General features: G+C 48.9%; 1 protein-coding gene across 2 annotated transcripts in view; it reads left to right on the top strand.

Annotated features, from left to right (window-relative positions):
• Nucleotides 1-1,378: 1,378 nt before the first annotated feature.
• The window catches only part of DELE1 (DAP3 binding cell death enhancer 1), a 48,867-nt gene continuing 29,630 nt past the window's right edge, over nucleotides 1,379-20,615 (top strand). Inside the window, exons 1-8 of one of the 2 annotated variants that reach the window (XM_067566965.1) lie at nucleotides 1,379-1,551; nucleotides 3,546-3,672; nucleotides 10,794-10,911; nucleotides 11,353-11,488; nucleotides 11,913-12,056; nucleotides 13,468-13,529; nucleotides 14,714-14,810; nucleotides 15,679-15,821. In XM_067566965.1, the coding sequence (XP_067423066.1) occupies nucleotides 1,518-1,551; nucleotides 3,546-3,672; nucleotides 10,794-10,911; nucleotides 11,353-11,488; nucleotides 11,913-12,056; nucleotides 13,468-13,529; nucleotides 14,714-14,810; nucleotides 15,679-15,821 (861 nt within the window). In that variant the 5' untranslated portion in view covers nucleotides 1,379-1,517. The remainder of the gene's footprint in view (nucleotides 1,552-3,545; nucleotides 3,673-10,793; nucleotides 10,912-11,352; nucleotides 11,489-11,912; nucleotides 12,057-13,467; nucleotides 13,530-14,713; nucleotides 14,811-15,678; nucleotides 15,822-20,615) is intronic. The other variant, XM_067566966.1, reaches the window with a different exon arrangement.

Genomic DNA, 20,615 nt, shown 5'->3' on the forward strand with positions numbered 1-20,615 from the left:
ATACCACGCTGCCAGCCAATCCTTTAGTAACTAAAACTAAAGGTTTATTATAAAAAGAAAGAAACAAACCATAAGAGAAATGTTAAAGGATTAAAGCAATCAGATACATACAAATGATTTGAAAGTCCATATACATCAGGTTTCTAGAAGAATTGTGGAGTTTGCAGGCTTGTATAGTTCCTCTGATATACATCCAGTAATTGGATGGGTCTCAGTCCTTTGTTGCACAGATTCAGCTGCAGATGGCTTGATCCAGAGGTAGATAGGTGCTGAGAATGACAACAAAATGGATTCCAGGCTTTGCCTTATATATCCTCTGGTGGTCATGCTGCTTGTGGAATTTCACAGGAACCAAAATGGAGTCCAGAGTCACATGAGCAAGTCCTGGTGACTCATCAGGTGTATCCCTGGCTTCTCCCCCTGGGCCCCTTGCATCTGTGAATGTCTCAATGGGCCATTATGCAGGCTATTGTTCTGCAGCCATCCTGTCTGGGGCATGTACCAGACAGCACAATTTGAAATACAGATATCTCAAACATATTCATAACTTCTATTACACATATAACACATCAACATAAACATTATCATCTTACTTAGCACATTATAACCTTCCTAGCAGTACCTGACATGGCATATCTTACGTGAATTACTATGATTTTGACATACTGATGTCAAACAATATACTAAACACTCCTCCTCCCAATCCAGCCAGCTTGACAATTTGTTCTTCAGATCAGGATGTTTAGTTTGAAGGTGCTTTTTCAAAAGGCAAGTCTTCAGAGTGATTAGACAATGTCTCACTGCAGATCACACAAAGTGGTGATAGAGGTATACCTCTGTTTATTGTAAACCTGAAAGCCAGATAACTGGGATCGTAGCTATATGCTTTATGAACCTGTGAAGATTTTGTACTTTCACAAATAATGGGTTTTTTTTCCCCCCCCGAAACATGATCCTCTGGATCCAACATTTGTTGCACATTTGCATGGGAACTACTTTCTTCTAAATCTGGTCTTTCTTTTACAGAAGTCAGCAGCTATCACACGTCTCCCTTCAGTATGTTTTTCACCGCATACCCCAGCCAGTGTCTCGGTCCCCGTACCACACATTGAGAAACTATGCTCTAGCCTATATGGGCTCTTATGGTTCTGGGATAGTCTAGCCTACATATTGCCTCTCTATAGTCAGGTTTGGCACCTTCTATACTTCCCTTAACCTCTCTATGGTATGGGTCCCTCTAGCCTACACAGCGCTTATTTATGGTTCTGGGTCGGGAGTGTTTTAGCCTCCACACTGCCTCTCTATGGTGGGCCCACTCTAGCCTGCCTATGGCTCCTTAGACTTAGTCTCTATGGGCTCATTTGGCCCGCCCCCGATACTCACTTTCCTGTTTCCTCCTGCTCCATGGTTTGTGCGGGGCCCCTCTATCCTGCTGCACGTCTCCTCTGTGGTCCCTCGCGCGCGCATGTCTCTGGGGCTGGCCTGGCCTGGGGACTGTCACGGGAGCCGGGAGCGGGATGTGGCGGCGGCTGTCGGGGCTGCTGAGCCGAGGTGGGGCCGGGCAGCGGAGCCGGGCCAGGGCTCGCTCGACGCGTGCCCGCCGCATATCGCGCCCGCGAGTCGCGACAGGCCCCGAGCTCGGCAGCGCGGGCGGGGCGGGGCGGGCGACGTTGTCCCGACGCCCGGGCTCTGCTGGGGGCGGCCCTGCCTGGGCGCAGGCAGAAGCCGGCGAGACCCGCCTCGCTTCGCGCTCCTGCTGGGGATCCTGTTTCCCGTCCCATCCCGCAGCCCGGCCGGGCGGTCTGAGCCTCGGGGCCGGGCTGCGTTGCGTGGGGCTGACCCGGGCAGGGGAGCGGGCGAGGGGGGCTGACACGTCCCCAGCGTCCCGCCAGGCCGCATTTTTCCCTTACCAAAATGGCCGTCGATCCTGCCCGGCCCTGGGCCTCCCATCGGCCCTCCCAGAGCCCGCCGCCCCACACCTCATCGGGTCCGAAATCGGCATCCAGGCCAGCCTCACGCCGGAGTTCACTGCCTGCCCCTCAGTAAGGCGGTGCCCGGCGGCCCGCGAGGGACTAACGCCCCCGTGGCGTGGCAGTGAGCGCTTGGTCCAGCCCAGGCCAGGACCCCCTAGTACTGCCGGCCTGCATCTGCCTGGCAGGGTCACTCACTCTGCACAGGTCCCAGTCCCTGAGACCCTGCTCACCTGCCACTTGGCCAGGCACCCACCGGGGTTCTGTTCATAGCTCTGCCCCTGGCCTGCGGGGTGACCTTGGTTCGTTCATTTGCCTCGCCCCCTGTGCCTCAGTTTCCTCATCTCTGATAGAGCAGTTTGAGGTGTGCTGTGCTGGTGACAAGCCCTTTACATGAGATGGGGATTATTATACAGTATAAAGAACATTGATAATGTGATGGTAGGGTTGGTGGCACCTCGCTCAGCTCTGTGCTTCTGTCCTTCAGCAGTAGGAACATTTAATTCCCAAAACCCAAATGCAGGAAAACTAGAAATACAGATGTAACGTGACGCTTGCAACTGTCCTAGGGAGTCCCTTAGGGAGATCACAGTACATTACTGCTCCCTCAGCCTCTGCCAACCAGCAGCAAGTGCTCCTGCTCCATGAGACTGCATGAATGGGAGTGCTGGGCACAGACACAATGGTTTGGGGAAGGGGCTGAGATTTTCTTGTATTTCCAGTGCCTATTGCCAGCTTTATGGCGACTTTGATGCAGAAAACCCTGTCAGTGTAATGAATACTGTGCCATTTTAGTTGGTATGCAGGAAACATGGTGACATTTGCTAATGCACTGTTGCCTTGATGTTCAGTGCACTCATTTCTCTTTCGTTTAAAACATGGACTAAAGCCCCACCTTTAATTTCATGCCTCAGCCTACTTTGTTTGTTTTCCAAAGGGGGACAGCAAGGTAGTCCTGTTTTTTCTAAATGGTACTTTTTGGTGCTGTGCTCGCTAAGCTGTGACAGCCAGTGCTCTAGTAAATTCAAGTACTTGCTAAACTACAATTTACATTTCAATTAATCCTAAAATTCAAAATACCCCATTGTGAGGGTGCTTTATGACCAACAATGCAGTGAGAACCACAGCACAAGCATAACATAGCAGCTGCTGCCCACGCTGCTTGAACTACTTTTGTTCCAACTCATCCTTCCCCTTTGGATGGAGGCTGAGGCTGGGAAATTCTGCCCCAGTGGAGGGAGTTCCTGGAAGTTCCACACCCAGTGGAGATTAGTCTGGAAATTCACCGGCAGCTTGCTCCCCACGTAACTAGAAATGGTGCTTGGGTTTCCTTGGGCTAGCACAAGGTCACTCCTGAAGGGAGTGAAGGATAGAATCTCTGGCTCCCTGTGGAGCAGAGTGCCAGTGAGGCAGCATCGACACTCTTGTAGCCAGACTCAGTATTCTTGGGGGGCAGAGCATGTCCTAATGCTGGAGAGGCTGCCCTGTCCTTGAGCTATGTGCTGGGGTGGCTGGAATCTCCTCCCAGCAGAATCCCAACACATTGGTCCCTTCTCCCTCTCGCTCCACATGCAGCCCTTCACCACTTCCATGTCCTGAATGCTTCAAGCTCTGTTCATGGGATCTCAACCCTCCCCGGCAATGAGGAGCTCCAGAACGCCACCTCAGCGCTCACTGCTGGACAGGCTCCAACAGAACAGAGGTGAGGATGGGCAGCCTTCTGATGGGGGTGCGGGGAGGAGACCTGGGCCTCCCCTACAGCACGGTACTCAGCCAGAATGTGGGGCAGGGAACAGGGGAGAGCCCTGCACAGCCCATGTCCCATTCTTTCTTGGGGGAGCAGCAGCTGAAGGTGCTGCTGTACCTCTGTGCCCACTCTGCTTGGGGCATCAGGGAAACAGTTTTTGGGGTCTGCGTGGCCTGGACTTCTAGGCCTGTTGCAAAGGCAAGAACTGTAAAGGGGAGTCCAATGGAATGGTTTCCATTTGGGTTTGGTCTGGTCCTATCATCCCTCTACCTCAGCCAGTGTGGGAGGCAACAGCAAACATGCTCCTAAGGGCAACACCCTGTTCTCAGGAGCTGCAACATGAAATCCCTTTTCCTGATGGTGATTTACAGAATTGCTGCAGTCATTGGATTTTAATCCAGGCCCTGGTTTTCTGTCTGTTTTTCCCTTCTTATAAACTTCAGCTTCACCTCTGGTCCCCAGCCCCCACCCCATGTCTCTGTCCCTTCTGCCCCAAGCAGAGCTCTGGCATAGTCCTCTTTTTCTGTGTCTCTTGCCCTCCTGCCTCAGATGTCCACACTAGGGAGAGTGTTCTAGCTGAATCCTTTGCGTACACTCAGGAGCTCAGTGTGGGTGGCATGCACTTGGCTGAGTGAGGTCTCCAGAGTGCTCTGGAACCCCTTGGCTGGCCCATGCAGGCCCCAGGCCAGGGTGCCAAGCACTCCCACTGGTGAGCTGTGCTGGTGCTTCAGCAAGGGCCTGACAGTGTAGCTCAGTCTCTCTCCCTGTACTGCATACTGGTCGTGCCTACACAGGAACCTCACTGCCACCATTTGCTGTGGGTGCAGCTCCAAAGCAGGTAACATTGGCAAGTAACTTTGCCTACTCAGAGTAGAGCTAGACCCCAGGCTGGTGCCTGCCTGCTGCTGCTTCCTTCCAAAGCTGCCACCAGCATCAGTGAATGGCACCCAATGCTAGAGCTGCTGCTTTGCGCCCCACTCACTCCCCTCCAGTCCTGTGTTGCCCTTGCCTCATGTCCCTGAGGATGGCGATTTGCTGACATGAAGTTGCTGCCTGAGTGCCTGGAAACAATGTAAATATTCCACACTGGTTGTCCCAGCTCAATCCCCCCGCCTCCGTGCATGACACATTTAAGGCTTTATACAGACATGAAAAATATTATTGAGCACTGCTAGCCTGAAGACTGAGTCTAGTGGCTCAGTGCAATGGACATGTCATCAGCACACTAGCCAGTGTAATCCAGCAAAACTGGAATTTACATGCAACTTGTGCTTCCACTGGTGACTGAGTGCCCAGTTGCTGTCGTCTGATGATGACGGGGATCCAGTGCTGTGGGGCCAGCACCCTTTTCACTGGCCTTGGTGCAGGATTGGGTAACAGGTCCTTATGGTCCAGTCAGGTGATCCCTGTATGTGGGGGGGTGGGGAGGGACTAGGTGTCCCAAGGGAACAGGACAAGACTAGGGGAGGGATAGAGTGACTAATCCTCCAACCCAGGTGGAACAGAGGGTGAGAGGTTCAAAATTCAATAGTGGTTAAGGTTGAATTTTGAACCTGAAATGGTCCCAGAGGAATCAGGGTGGGTCAGGGCTGTTCAGCCCAAGCAAAGCCTCGGGTTGCTAAAATGTAGCAGGAGTTTCATGCGTTTCTGCCCCCACTCAAAAAAACCCAGCCAGAAAACTCGTGTACGCTTGGTTCTGTATGTGTCTCCCCACCACAGTTTTGCTACTAATGGCCCTACTTTAGCCTCCAACCTGGACTGCTCAGAAATAGCCTCCAACATGTAAGGCACTTCCAACTTTGTGTGTGTGTTGTAGCCAGCCAGCCACACCTTGGCTCTCATCAGCCTTAAACATTACCACAGGGTGACCCCAACACACTCCCAGTCTGAGATTTTCCTCCAGAAACATATGTCTTGTACTGTTCAGCCCTCTCCTGGGCAGTACAAATTTACTGAGTCTGTTTTTCTTTTTAAGGAATAATAGGCTCCCAACTTGTTACCCCAAATGGTGTTACCGGGACACTTCAGCAAACACACTAGATTAGAAAAAACAGTAAAACAAGTTTATTAACTACAGAGAGGTAGATTTGAAGTGAGTACAAGTAATGAGGCATAGAAGTTAGAATTGGTTACAAGAAAAATAAAGGTGAAATGCTAACTGGTGCCTAATTTAACAAACTATATTAAATTCAAAGCAAAGTTTTCTCACCACATGCTTTCAGCAGTCTTACTGAAGTGACCAAACACTTTAGGTCAGTACCCCACAGAGTCCAACAGCTGCTTCCTTTGTCTCTTCAGGTGCAGTAAAGATGGGCAAGGAGAATGAAAGGGGTGCCTTAGGGTGTTTGTTCCAACTTTTTATAGTTTCGATTCCCCTCTTGAAAAATATTTTCAGCTGAGATCCAGGTGACAAAGAGTATATGTGGAACGATGTTCCCTGCTGTTTTTTTCCCCCATTTGTTTGAACTTCCTTTGTTTTCCCTCGCTAACTGATGATTCTGTTTACTACTTTTATCCAAATTAAGCCAAGCAGATATTCCTTCCTTTGTTTAGGACATACCTGATTTCTGCTTGGCCAGGGCTGTCAGGATTGGAACATGCGTTAATAACATCATACGGGAGAATCTTATAGCTTCACATACAACATTGCCACACATATTTTACCCAGACAATACTGACCAGCAAATTATAAGATTTCAAATGATACCTTACAGGGCACACTTTGTGTAAATATTATTACAGTAGTGTGTAGGGTGTAGGACACAGAGGTGTATTATGTCATAGTGGTACTAAGTTAAATTCCTTACACAAATCAGTATGTTACATACCTGTATCAACCAAACTCTTAATCTCATCAAAGAATGAAATCAGGTTTGCTTGACAAGACCCACTCTCCATAAACCACATTGACTTTCCTTAATTGTGTTACCCTCCTTTAATTCTCTAGCCATTGAATTCCTTATCAGCTTTTCCATAATTTTGTCTGGGACTGATGTCAGGCTAACTGAACTATAGTTAACCGGGTCATCCCATTTGCAATACTGGCATAACATTAGCACTCTTCTAGTCTTCTGCAATTTCCCTAGTATTCTAAGATTTCTTAAAAATTAAAATCAGTAGGCCACAGGTATCTTAAGCCAAATCTTTTAGGACTGTTGATTGCAAGTTATCTGGGCCTGCTGATTTAAAAATAGCTGTCCTTAATAGATGTAGTTTAATATCCTTTATAGTTACTCATATACTGGAAAGTACTTCCTAATGTGATATGAGTATGTCATCCTAGCTTCTTTTTTGTGTTTAAGCTCACCAAAGATTTCTTTGTTAAGCCAAGCTGGGCACCTACTATATTTGCTATTCTTTCTGCACATCAGGATGGTTTGTTCCTGCACCCTCAATAAGGTTTCTTTAAAATACTGCCAGCTGTCTTGGATTCCTTTCTCCCTCATATTAGCCTCCCAGGGGATCCTGCTCATCAGGGAATCTTTTTAGTAAAGAGCATAGAGTTTAAATAACTGGTCTCTTTACTGGACCCAGTGCTGATTTGGGAGCATGAAGCTGAAATGCAGTAAAGGGGGCTGTGTGTATTTGTGTACTGGCTTCTGTGGGGATTCAGAAGTGCAGTTTGCGGCTGGTTGGGAAGCCTGACTTCAGTGTCACCCACCAGTGTTGGGAGAATCTGCTCTCTTTTTACAGCCTGCCCTGACGTTGGCATTATCAGGTGGCTGCCCTGGGCATGGGACGGGTCACAGCCCCTGCCTGTCCTTCTTGAACAGTTTATACCCATCCATGACAGTGCTCCAATCATGTGAGTTACTCCACCAAGTCTCGGTTATTCCAATCATATCATAGTTTCTTGACTGTGCCGGGACTTCCAATTCCTCCTGCTTGTTTCCCAGGCTTCTTGCATTTGTGTATAGGCACTTGAGATAACTGGCCGATTGCCCTACTTCCTCAGTGCAATTCCAGAGGCCTCCCCTGTTGCACTCTCCTCCTTCTGCTTCCTCCTGGTATCCCACTTCCCCACTTATCTCCGGGCTTAGTTCCCCATCGAACCTAGTTTAAAGCCCTCCTCACTAGGTTAGCCAGCTTGTTTGCGAAGATACTCTTCACTCTCTTTGTTAGGTGAATCTCATCTCTTCCTAGTAATCTTTCTTCCTGAAACAACATCCCATGTGTGGCAAGGTAAGTCTATTTGGCCCCGTGGGTCTATGCTCCCTTCAGCTACACCGGTAGTGTGGCTGGGTGGGAGCGGGGGGGGGGCCTGGTCCCACCCTCTACTCCAGGGACCCTGCTAGGAGTAGCCTCAAACTGCTTAGTTCAGGAGCTAATATCTTCCCTGGGTCGCTTGTCCGTGGCCTCCCTGTTTGTGGTCCTCCTTCAGGCTTTTGGGGCCTGCATCCTCCCACCTTGCCTGGACGGGCTTCTCCTTAACTCCCGTGGCTGGGTGCTGTCACAACACCGACACTAGCTCCAAGCTTTGTAGCAGGGCAGGGCAGGGAAGCTCAGCTCTGCCCCGCTCTGCTCCTCCACCCAACTCCCTCTCTGCAGTATTAGAGTTGGAAGGGACCTCAGGAGGTCATCTAGTCCAACCCCCTGCTTCCTCCTAAGTTCCTGACCACCTTCACATTTGCAGCTACTTCATCCCTGTTGGTCAAAACCAGATCCAAAATGGACGACCCCTTAGTTGTTTCCTCAACTTTCTGAATCAGAAAGCTGTCCCCTATACATGCTTAGAATTTGCAAGTAGCAGTATGCTTTGCTGTGTTAGTCTTCCAACAAATATCAGATACTCTTATATTTCTACACATCATAATTTCTGATTTATAATAATTGTCTTTTTTCTCTTTTACCCATTTATTATATATAATTTTTTTATATCTAATTGCTGCCTTGATTTTGCCATTGATCTAGAATGGGTTAGCCAAAGTTGTCCTTTCTCTTGATTATGGAATCATGGCTTTTTAGCTAACTTCTTAAAGAACTCAGTATTATCAGTCACAGCTTTCTGTCTCCATTTTTCCTCCCAATCAGTTTAACTCAGTTTTCCTCAGCTTTGGCATATTAGCCTTTCTGAAGCACTAAGCTAATATATTACTGGTTGGAAGTATTCTGTTTGCTCATAGTGAATGTCATCAGGTCATGATCACTGGTCCCAAAGCAAACACCAACTTCCGATCCAGTGATTAATGTATCTTTATACCTCATAATGAAGTTGAGGATAGTTACCTCGTGTTGGATGCAATATCTTTTGGCTTAGAAAATTAACATCTGTTATATTTAGAAACTAATGATGTTTTACCGCTGGCTGCAGGACACCTTCCAGCATATGTCTCCTAAATTGAAGGCCTCCCAAAACAACATTGTTTTTCTGTCCACACATTACAGACGTGCTTAAGGAGTAATCAACTGTCCTCCGGTTTTATATGATGGTCGGTAACAGACCCTCCCCAGTATCTCTGCTGCCCGCAGCCACCCCGCTCCTCTGCCCCAGTTCCAGTCTGCCCGGTTTGCTGCTCTGCCTTTGGAGTCTCAGCTGCTCCACTTTCCCACTCCCAGCAGGGTCCTGCAGGGAGAAGAGGTTGCTGGTTTGCTGGAACAGGTCACCTCATGCTGGAACATAGCACTTGAGCCTTTTTCAGTGGAAGAACTCAGCCCAGTTACTCGTCTTCATTTTCATTGCCCTAAGCCATTGGCTGAGTGGAGTTTTCAAGCCATATTTATAGGTCACCAGTAGGATCTCAGCCTTCACCTAGAAAGAAATCAGCAGCCAGTGGGGCCCTGGAGCATGGGTATAGTGGGCTCCTGGCACGAGGCTCTGCATAATTTGCAGGCAGGCATCTGTGGCAATTTGTGAATGCCCTGCGGAGAGCAATACAGCAACCACACAGAGGGCTGGACTGGAATGTTCTTGCCAAGCCCAAGCAATAAAGAGTGCTCTTGGCAACAGCTGCAACTGTGAAATCCAGGAACAGTGGGAGTAAAGCAGAAAAATGCCCAAATGCCCTGTAATGCCACTGCTGAGATCAACTCTGCAATTCTTGCCCCTCCAGCATCTTGGCTAAGCTTTATCCACACCACCAGAGATTGTCCAAGCCATGCCACCATCCCAGATCTGTCCCTTCTGCATTCCTTCCCACCCTCACACTGGGCTCCCCTGACTGCTCCCTAGCTGCAGTGGCCTCTGCCACTGCTCATGCTGCTGCTTCCCTCACTCCTGATGCAATATCTCTCTGGGAGAGCACCATGCAGCGCCACCTAAAGGGAGGGAAGTGAACAACAGGGCAGTAGTTAGTGCTGTGCAAGCAGGCGCAGCAGCACTGGATTCCCCTGCCAGTTTGGAGGGGATACTGAAGGAGGAGTTTTAAAGCTCTGATCTCCACAGCTGCAGCCCTGAGTCTCCTGATATGTCAATGTCAGGTGTGGAGCACCTGCTGCTGGCAGTGCTCTCTGGTGCATTCTGTGACCAGAGCACCAGGAGTGCATGGATGGGAATGGTGGATTGGAGTTGTGCTGAGCACCCAGGAAATGGCAGGCTTAGGGAGGGGTGAAGTTATATTTCATTTCCATGGCCTAGGCTGGCTCACTCCAGGAGCAGGGTTAACAGGCACACTTGAGACCCCACAGCTGCCAGCTTTGTCCCTGTATCTACAGTAGCAAGCGTCCAGAGAAACTGAGCTGGCAGCTGCTCTCCTGACATAGCTTCAGCACAGCTCCATGCTCACTCCATCTCAGGCTTATACTTTGGGACCTAATACCCTGGGAATCCCCTTACCAAAATGATTCCAAGTTTCCCCCAGAGCACATTGTGTGGGCATTCAACTGGCAGGCCAATTTTCATGCCACGCTTTTCTTGCAGCTGCATGTTACAGTCAAAGGACCCCAGATTTGCACTGCAAACCCAGCCTTAGGTCCCCAATCAGACTTCGCTTGTGCATTCTAGAGCACTTTGAAAACTCAGCTCTAAACAGAAAGCTCTGGTTGCTTTAACTGTGGGGTGGGCCCCTGTAGTCTAGAGAGCTCATTATCTCGCCTACTTTTGCAAGTAAATGGCTTCTACATTATTGTTTGTTTTTCAGTTATTTTCTCTCACCCGGCTGGCAGAGCAGATGGGGTCGAGATGGCTGGGAGCAAGGGAACGTGCGGCGGCCCTTGAACCTGCAGCCTCACTACACAGTCCTGGATGCCTTCACCTGGGTGAGGAACAGACTTCTCCTCATAGGGAGGAGGGGGCTGCAGCGTATGCATTCTGCTACAAAGGGGGTATGGCTAGGACACCCTGTGGGGAGCGGGTTGGTGGAGCTGCTGCTGGGGGATTGGCGGGAGCTCTGATCTGGGAATGGGGTGGGAGCTGAGGGTGGGGAGCAGCAGACTTGATCCCCTGTGGGAGTGGGAAAGGGAGTCGGGTGGCTGGGAGCTGAGACTGGGAAGCCCCCGGGAGTGGGGTGAGGAACTGTGTAGAGGATGCCCTATGGCAGTGTGTGGGGAGTTGTGGCTGGGAAGCTGTGTAGGTGGGGAGCTGCAGGCAAGATGCTCTACTGCAGCTGGGCGCCCAGTGGAAAGGGAGAGCTGTGTTCTGCAGGAAAGGGAGAGGAAAGGGGTGGTCATTCTCTCTGATTTGTCTTTTCCTTCCTTTAGGGTGCACTAGCTGTGTTTGCTCTGCAGCTGGCCAGGCAGATCCCGTGGCTGAGCCCTGTGCCAAGGGCAGGGAGAAAGGACAGGCCTCCCTGTGTGGGCGGGCTCCCCCCTTCTCTGCTGCCCCATCAACACTCAGGTCAGTTCTGTTTCCTGCAGAAGGTCAGGGGCCCAACATGCCCTTGTCAGATGAGGGTTTCTTTTGTGAGGGCACAGGGAGGGCTGCGCTACCCCTGCGCAGAAGGCATCTGTCAGTCTGAAACTGGGAGCCAGCAGGGTGTGAAGCCCTGTGGGCTGGGGGTCATGTCTCTGGGAAACACCCCATCCCTTCACACTGGCTTGGGCACCTTCTGGGCTGAGACATGCAGAACAGGTTCTTTTGTTCCCTTCCCTGGACTTGGTGAAATTATCACTTCTCCTGCCCTTTGACCCCATACTCAGAATCGGGAGAGTTCTGAGCAAATGCTCCAGGGGGCCGAGATGCTGCTGGCGACCCCAGGCATGTCCTACAGGTGGCACCCTGCATGGCTTCTAGGTGGTGGGGCTTATCTTCTGTGTTTCAGTGCCAGCTGCAGCTTCATCCAGTTGCCCCAGTAACCAGAAGGGTCCCTGCTCCCTGCAGGGAGGGATTCCAGACACTGCACCAGAGAATCCATCCCCTGGCATCCCCTCAGGGCAAGGAGAGCTCGAATTCTTCCCAGAAACAGGTACCAGCCTGTGGGGCAGGGTACTACGTTCAGTTCTGGTGTCCTCGCTTCAGAAGGGGTATTGACTGTTGGAAAGGGTCCAGGAAAGAGCCTCAGGAGTGATTAGAGGTCTGGGAAACCTGCCTTGCCATGAAAATCTGAGGGAACCCCATCTTTTTAGCTTATCCAAGGTTAAGAAGGGACTTAGATCATGGGCTATGAGCACCTAGTTGTGCACAAGGATATTTCTGAGAGTGGAAGACTTCTGTGCAGCAGTCAGAAACAACAGGATCCACTGACTGGGAGCAGAAAGCAGCCAAATTTATACTGGAAATTGAGTGCATGTTTTTAACAGTGCAGGAGGGGAATTGACCACTGAGACAACTGCCCTCAGTCTGTGGTGGATTTTACATTCTCTGAGCCAGCTGTGGGGGATATGGGATCTCACCCTGCTTCATAGTGCCACTATGTTTCCTAATAACCCTGTGCACAAGGAAATCATTATGATTTAGTGGGTCACAAATTGTTGTTATAACCATAAATCCAGATGGCTCATCATGGCAGTTTCTCCATGTGGAGAGCTGATGTGACTGAAGAAGAGGATTCATCGAGTCATAGATTGCAAGGCCAGAAGGGACCATTGTGATCAACTAGTCTGACCTCCTGTGTAACACAGGCCAGAGACTTCACCACAATAATTCCTGTTTGAACTAGAGTATATGTTCCAGTTCTTGAGGTCAAGGAGCATTAGGCTCTGTCTATGAGTGCCCTAGAGCAGTGGTGCATGGAGGAGGGATGCTGGTGGCATAATCCATACTGCTGCAAGAGGACAGTGCTCACTGAATGGTTGGCCACCTTTGCAGTATATATTCTCATCACTCTGACCGCTGCCTTATTCACTGTCACCATCCAAACCCCAGAGCAGAATTCATTGCTTCCTGGAACTTGTCTTTGTAGTATTTGAGCCCTTCACAGTCCAGTTTGTATTCACAACCCCTGTGAAGTGGGGAAGATTATTATTTCCATTTTACACATGAGGCACAAGACAGTTATAGTCAAAAGTGCTCATTCATTTTGGATGGCTAATTTTTCAGAATACTCAGCATTACACAGCACTTCCTATGTTCAAAGCAGAGCTCCTATTGACTTGAGTTGCAGCTGAGAGTGCACAGATCTTCTGAAAATCAGACCCGAAGGTCTCAAGTTGGGCACCCAGGAAATGAGGAACACACGAGTGACCACCTGTGAAAGTTTGGTGGCAGTGACTTGCCCAGCCTCCCAGAGGACTTCTGTTGCAGAGGCAGGGATAGAATCCAGTTCTCCAGAGTGGGGTCGTTTGGAGCGGAAGGAGCAGGAATGGGCAGGGGCAGAGGGACAGCAGGATTGCTGGTCTGCCTCAGGACCATTGCCTAACCCTGATCTCTCCTTGCAGGGGAACATCCATTCCCTGAGAGCTGGAGCACCAGCCCGGGGCCAGCCCACTGCACTGCACAGGTATAGTCTCTTTTCTTCTCTGTGGGTCGTTGGTTTTAGAAGGAGTTTGTCCCAAAGCACAGAGTCAGTGCTCTTTCCAGTACGGCCTGACTCATGCATCTTGTCCCCGGGGAGCTCCCTGGGCAGAGGCATGCCCACAGAGCAGGAGTCATGGATATGACACTTTTGCTCCCTTTGCACAGAGAGGGACTGCAGATTGTGTGTGCTGGCATTCTCCAGTCCTGCCCAGGAATCAGCACAGCACACATGCGAGTGCTGATGGGACCCAAGCAGGATCAGGACCCCACTGGACATATCACACACAAACTCATTCAGCCACATTAGTAAGGTGGCAAACACAAGCAACCAAAAGTTAGGAAATGTCAGAATTAAGACTGCCTTAGTTCAAGACCCCCATCTGTGTCTGTATTATTGGACATCTTGAATGACATGCTCCTGCACCATTTCTTCCCTCCCCTGTGGCTAGGCTGGCTCTCCAGGACCCATAGGAACAGACCCAGCTCCTCGTTCCATGGCAGGGCCGGCTTTGCAGCGTCCATAGGGACAGACCCAGCTCCTGTTCCATGGCTGGGCTGGCTCTGAAGGGCTTATAGGACAGACTCATCTCCTGTTCCATGGCTGGGCCGGTCCTGCAGGGCTTGCAGGAGTGAAAAGATCCCTATGTTTCTGTTTGCTGAGAGCTGCTGTGTTTGACAGGTGGCAGCAAACATGCTGGGTGAGAAGGGGCCATTTTTACATCGTTACTCTCCAGAGTAGAACTGCATTGTAAATAGTAGAATGGAGCTGATCTGAAATTAGCTGCAGCACCAGCACTGCTGTCACTTGTGGTACCAAACTGGGTCACTGATGTGAGGAAACAAGTACTCCAAGCCTGGCTCTTTCCCACTCCTGACTAGGCAAATTAGGGGATGCTGCTAATTAGCAGGGAAGTGAGGAAAAACTAATAAGGCAAGGACAATGGTTCATTTAGCTGATGGGACTACTTCTGTTCGAATGACTTAGAGTGCCAGGAAATGGGCTGCTCCATGTTGGCTGTAGCGAGATGCTGCCACTGCGGCTGAACATGACGTGGCAAGGGGAGGAGCAGGGGGTATTTCTGGGTGGCAAAGCTGTCATGGGACTAGGTGTCTTGCGAGCACCCCTCTAATTCTCTTCTCTTCTTGAGACTGTCATTTTCCACTTAGCAGGGGAAGCCAGCGCAGCAGGAGTGCCTGGAGGAAGCAGCTACGCAATTGCAGCAGGTTTTCCGGTTCAGCGTTTCCATTGCGCTCAATATCCTTGGTAATGTGGCCCAGGCTTGTTATGCCCTAAACTGCAGATCACAGGACTAGAGACGATGAACTCCCCTACACCTTCCCTTTTTGGCCCCACCCTCAGATCGGTTGCAGGTCTCGTATAGTGCTAGAAAGGAGCTGGATCCCTGTGCCAGATAACATTTAGCTGTGTTCGGCGAGACCTGCTGCCTAGCGCATTGTTGCTGCTTTCTCCTGGCACAGCTGCAACTTGCATTGCTGTCTGGGCAATGCTGCTAGACAGCCATGGCCATTTCTGTCTTACCTTCCCACACAGTGCCTGTCCCAACTTCGCAGCACCTCTGCCTGAGATGGTAGCCTGTGGGGCAAGCTGGAGAATAAAATGCTGAGCTGTAGCTCCTAGGAGAGGTTGTGTGGGTGGCAGTGGCTTAGGGAAAAGTCCTGGCTTCTTGCTGTTGTGGCCTATGGAAGCTGCAGAACTAGTAATGGGTCCCAGGTGTTTGTGTGAGTGGGCTGTTGTCAAAGTCCCTCTTCCCTGTCCCCGTTACCTGTCTAGAGGAAGGGTTTCCTGCAGCCATTCTTGGCCTTTGCAGCTCTTACGGCATTGACCCTGTTTTTCAATGAACTCTGGGAAGTGAAATGACAGGGAGCCTGGAGTATTGGAGAGGCTGGTGATGAGGCCAGAGAACCCCTTCCCAACATAGGATCAGGTCATTGATCCCTCCCACCTCCTAAGCTCCATGGCGTGGGGTGGGGCCAAGAGTTGACAATCTTGGCAGGGTGCAGTGAAGCAGGGATGAACCAGCTGCCATGGGTGGGTCGGGATGAGCACCATGACCCCGTCCTGCCTGTTGCCTTTGCACTGTTTTGCTGAACATGCACTGTTCCCTCCCCAGGGATTGAGAGCGTGCGGGATGGCCACTACAGGGCAGCCTATTCCTGCTTCAAACTGGCAGCAGATCGGGGTTACAGCAAAGCCCAGTTCAACATGGGCATGTGTTACGAGCATGGCAGAGGCACAGAGAAAGACCTGGCAAAGGTACCTAGTGATGTGCAGAACCACCCCTCTGCCTCCCCCTGCACAGCCAGGAGCTGGCGAGCACTATTAGTCCTGTTTCACAGCAGCACAAGTAGGAGCAATGATGGGGAGGGAGCACCTGTGAGACAGTGTGCTCCAAGGTCCCTTGGCTCGGGGAGCAAGGTACTGTTCCCATCTGTGCCCTTGTGTGCATCAGCAGATGGTGGTGGTGGTGACCCTGACTGTCAGCTAGGGGGCACCTTGCACCCCAGGGGTATGTCTGAAGTCCTGCGGAGGGAGACAGAACCCTGCGCGGGACTATTTTTTTAATCCTGCTCCCGTCCCGCCCCGCAATACCCACTCCCACCCGCTCCTGCATTGTTTCTTGAATTTTTATCCCACTTCTGCTATTATGGCAGTGGGTCCTATGGGATCCCACAGGATCCCAGTCCTGCTACATGGCTATAGTGAGAGGTAGTGTACAGGTAAATGCAAACTATTAATTATTCCTGCCAGGAAACTCCAAGGAGGGAAAGTCAGGGCTGCAGAATGAAACCCCCTCTCATTGGGAGATGCTAAAGTTAAGGCTGCATGAGCACAAGTGCAGGCTTTAATGGCATGGGTACCTTGGGAGGACTGCCCTTCATGGGATGAGACTGGGCTTCTTCGCAGTCCTCCCCTTTCCAAACGTACCTTCTCAGGCTCTGTGCTATACACTTATGTATACAGAATTAGTAGTGGCTGAGAGTGTACTGGGGAATCCTGTTGCCATATGTAAAACCACCACATGTGCAGGAACCACGTCATCTCTGGGTCACATCCCAGCAGCATCATGTGAGTGTACTGAGATTCACATCTCTAACCTAGGGAGCATTGGTCATAGCAGAGCTCTTGCTGTGGCTGTCTTATGCCAGTCAACTCGTGTAAAGGAATTGCAAAACCAATTTTGTTGGGCATTATGTGAGTCCATGGGCATAGAAGAATCTTTGGTGTAGCTGGCCCTATGCCACTCCCGCTGGAATAGAGGTTGTGACTAGGAAAAGAGGGACTGGCTGCAGTCACCAGTTTCCAATCATCCCACTTTCCTACCTTCACTCTCCTGTGTCAGCAGTTGCTGCAGCTGCCACGGAGCTGTCATGTGATGGCATTTGGAGGACAGGGTGGGTGTGATTGTATTAGGAGCAGTAGGGCAGGCATGTGGTGCGTGTGCTTGGGGATGGGGTGTACCTGAGAGTGTTACCCAGTGTTTTCAGAACCCAAAGCAGTGGTAACTTAATTGGTTCTCTCCAGATGGTGTGAGGAATGAATAAATTGCGGCATAGCTCCTCCGTCTCATAGACCCATAGACTCTAAGGTCAGAAGGGACCAATATAATCATCTAGTCTGAGCTCCTGCACAATGCAGGCCACAGAACCTCAGTCACCCACTCCTGTAATAAACCTCTAACCTATGATTGAGTTATTAAAGTCCTCAAATCATGGTTTAAAAAATTTAAGGTACAGAGAATCCACCAGCAAGTGAGCCATGCCCCATGCTACAGAGGAAGACGAAAAACCCCCAGAGCCTTTGCCCTGGGGAACATTCCTTTCCAACCCCAAATATGGCGATCAGTTAAACCCCGAGCATGTGGGCAAGACTCACCAGCTCAAGAAAGAATTCTCTGTAATAACTCAGAACCCACCCCATCTAACATCCTTTCACAGACCATTGGCATATCTACCACCAGTAATCAAAGATCAGTCAGTTGCCAAACTAAGCTGTCCCATCATACCATCCCCTCCATAAAATTATTAAGCTCAGTTTTGAAGCCAGCTAGGTTTTTTGCGCCCGCTGCTCCCCTCGGAAGGCTATTGCAGTACTTCCCTCCTCTGATGGTTAGAAACCAGCATCTAATTTCAAGTTTAAACTTCCTGATGGCCAGTTTATATCCATTAGTTCTTGTGTCCACATTGGCATTGAACTTAAATAATTTCTCTCCCTTCCTGGTATTTATTCCTCTGATGTATTTATAGAGAGCAATCATATCTTCTTTTGGTTAGGCTAAACAAGCTAAGGTCTTTGAGTCTCCTCTCATAAAGCAGGTTTTCCATTCTGCGGATCATCCTAGTTGCCCTTCTTTGCACCTGTTCCAGTCTGAATTCATTTTTCTTAAACATGGGGGATCAGAACTGCACACATATTCCAGATGAGGTCTCACCAGTGTCTGGTATAACGGGACTAACACCTCCCTATCTCTACTGGAAATACCTCATGTGATGCATCCAAGGACCACATTAGCTTTTTTCATGGCCACATGGCATTGGCGGCTCATAGTGATCCTGTGATCAACCAATACACCCAGGTCCTTCTCCTCCTCTGTCACTTCCAACTGACACATATAGCAGAAATTCTTTTTATTAGTCCATAAATGCATGACCTTACACTTCCCACTATTAAATTTCATCCTATCTCTATTACTCCAGTTTACAAGATCATCCAAATCTTCCTGTATGATATCCCGATCCTTCTCTTTATTGGCAATGCCTCCCAACTTTGTGTCATCTGCAAACTTTATTAGCACAGTCCCACTTTTTGTGCCAAGGTCAGTAATAAAAAGGTTAAATAAGATTGGTCCCAAGATCAATCCCTGAAGAACTCCACTAGTAACCTTTCTCCAGCCTGACAGTTCACCTTTCAGTATGACCCACTGTAGTCTCCCCTTTAACCAGTTCTTTATCCCCTTTCAATTTTCATATTAATGCCCATCTTTTCCAATTTAACTAATAATTCCCCATATAGAACCATATCAAATGCCTTACTGAAATCTAGGAAAATTAGATCCACTGCATTCCCTTTGTCTAAAAAATCTATTATCTTTTCAAAAAAGTAGATCAGGTTGGTCTGGCACGATCTACGTTTTGTAAAGCCATGTTGTATTTTATCCCATTTACTGCACAATGTCCTTAATTACTTTCTCTTTCAAAATTTTTTCCAAGACTTTGCATACTACTGAGGTCAAACTAACAGGCCTGTGTGACCTAGGGTCCATGCCTAGGGTAGCCACCTGAAAATGCCAAGGTCAGGGCAGGCTGCAAAAGGAGAGCAGATTCTCCCAGCACTGGTGGATGACACTGAAGTCAGACTTCCCAACCAGCCACAAACAATGCTTCTGATTCCTCACACTGGTTATCAAGAAGCCAAAACAAAAATATACACAGCCCCCTTTACTGCATTTCAGTCTCTGGCTCCCAATCAGCTACTAGGTCCAGTAAAGAGACCAGTTATTTAAAACTCTATGCTCTTTACCAAAAAGGTTTCTCCTGACCTCAAAGGTTCAGCCAAAGTACCAGATCAATATAAGTTTAGATCTTACCCAAAATACCACGCTGCCAGCCAATCCTTTAGTAACTAAAACTAAAGGTTTATTATAAAAAGAAAGAAACAAACTATAAGAGAAGTGTTAAAGGATTAAATCAATCAGATACATACAAGTGATTTGAAGGTTCATATGTATCAGGTTTCTAGAAGAATTGTGGAGTTTGCAGACTTGTATAGTCCCTCTGGTGTACATCCAGTGCCTGGATGGATCTCAGTCCTTTGTTTCACAGCTTAAGTTAAGTTCAGTTGTAGATGAGTTGATCCAGAGGTAGGTGAAGACTTGAAGACAAAGACAGACTAAAGACAAAATGGATGTGGGACAGCTGCCTTTTATGTCCTTTGGGCTTTGCCATGTTGCTTGTGGAATTTTACAGGAATAAAATGGAGTCCAGAGTCACATGAGTAAGTCCTGGTGACTCATCAGGTATATCCCTGGCTTCTGCCCCTGGGCCCCTTGTACCTGTGAATTTCTTAATGGGCCATTGAGTAGGCTATTGTTCTGCAGCCATTCTGTCTGGGGTGTTGCCCAGACACAGCACACTTTGAAATACAGATATATCAACCATATCCATAACTTCCATTACACATATGACACATGAACATAAACATATTACTTAGCACATTATAGCGTTTCTAACACACCTGACATGGCATGTCTCACATGAATTATTATGATTTTGACATATTGATGTTAAAAAATATAATAAATGCCCCCCCCCCCCCAATCCAGCCAGTGTGACACCCCCAACGCGAGATTGGTGTAGAAGGGAGTAATCAGAGCTCCTGAATACATCTCAAGGGCCCCCCTAATCCAGCCAGCGTCACAGCCTGTAGATACCCAGATCACTTTTTTCCCTTTTCTTAAAAATAGGAGCTATGTTAGCAATTCTCCAGTCATACAGTACAGCCCCTGAATTTACAGATTCATTAAAAATCCTTGCTAAAGGGTTTGCAATTTCATGTGCTAGTTCCTTTAATATCCTTGGATGGAGATTATCTGCCCCTTCCCCCGGCCCTCCCATTTAGTCCCATTAAGATGTTCGAGTTTGGCTTCTACCTTGGATATAATAGTAACTAACTCCATATCCTCATTCCCATTAGCCACCCTACCGCTATCCCCAAGATCATCATTAGCCTCATTAAAAATAGAGCTAAAGATTTTGTTTAGATATTCGGCCATGCCTAGATTATCTTTAACCTCCACTTCTTCTTTCTCTGTTTTCTTCCTATGTATATGGCTATAGAAATTTTTATTATTGGTTTTAATTTCCTTTGCAACGTCCAACTCTACTTAGCTTTTGGCCTTTCTCACTTTATCTTTACATGTTCTGACCTCCAAGAGGCAGCTTTCCTTGCTGATCCCTCCCATCTTCCACTCCTTGTTGGCTTTCTGCTTTCTCTTAATCACCTGTCTGAGATGCTTACTCATCTAGCTTGATCTACAACTCTTGTCAATGA

This window comes from Emydura macquarii, unplaced genomic scaffold (genome assembly GCF_026122565.2).
Source record: "Emydura macquarii macquarii isolate MOO-44397 ecotype Brisbane River unplaced genomic scaffold, CSIRO-AGI_Emac_v2 contig_2768, whole genome shotgun sequence".
NCBI lineage: Eukaryota > Metazoa > Chordata > Testudines > Chelidae > Emydura > Emydura macquarii.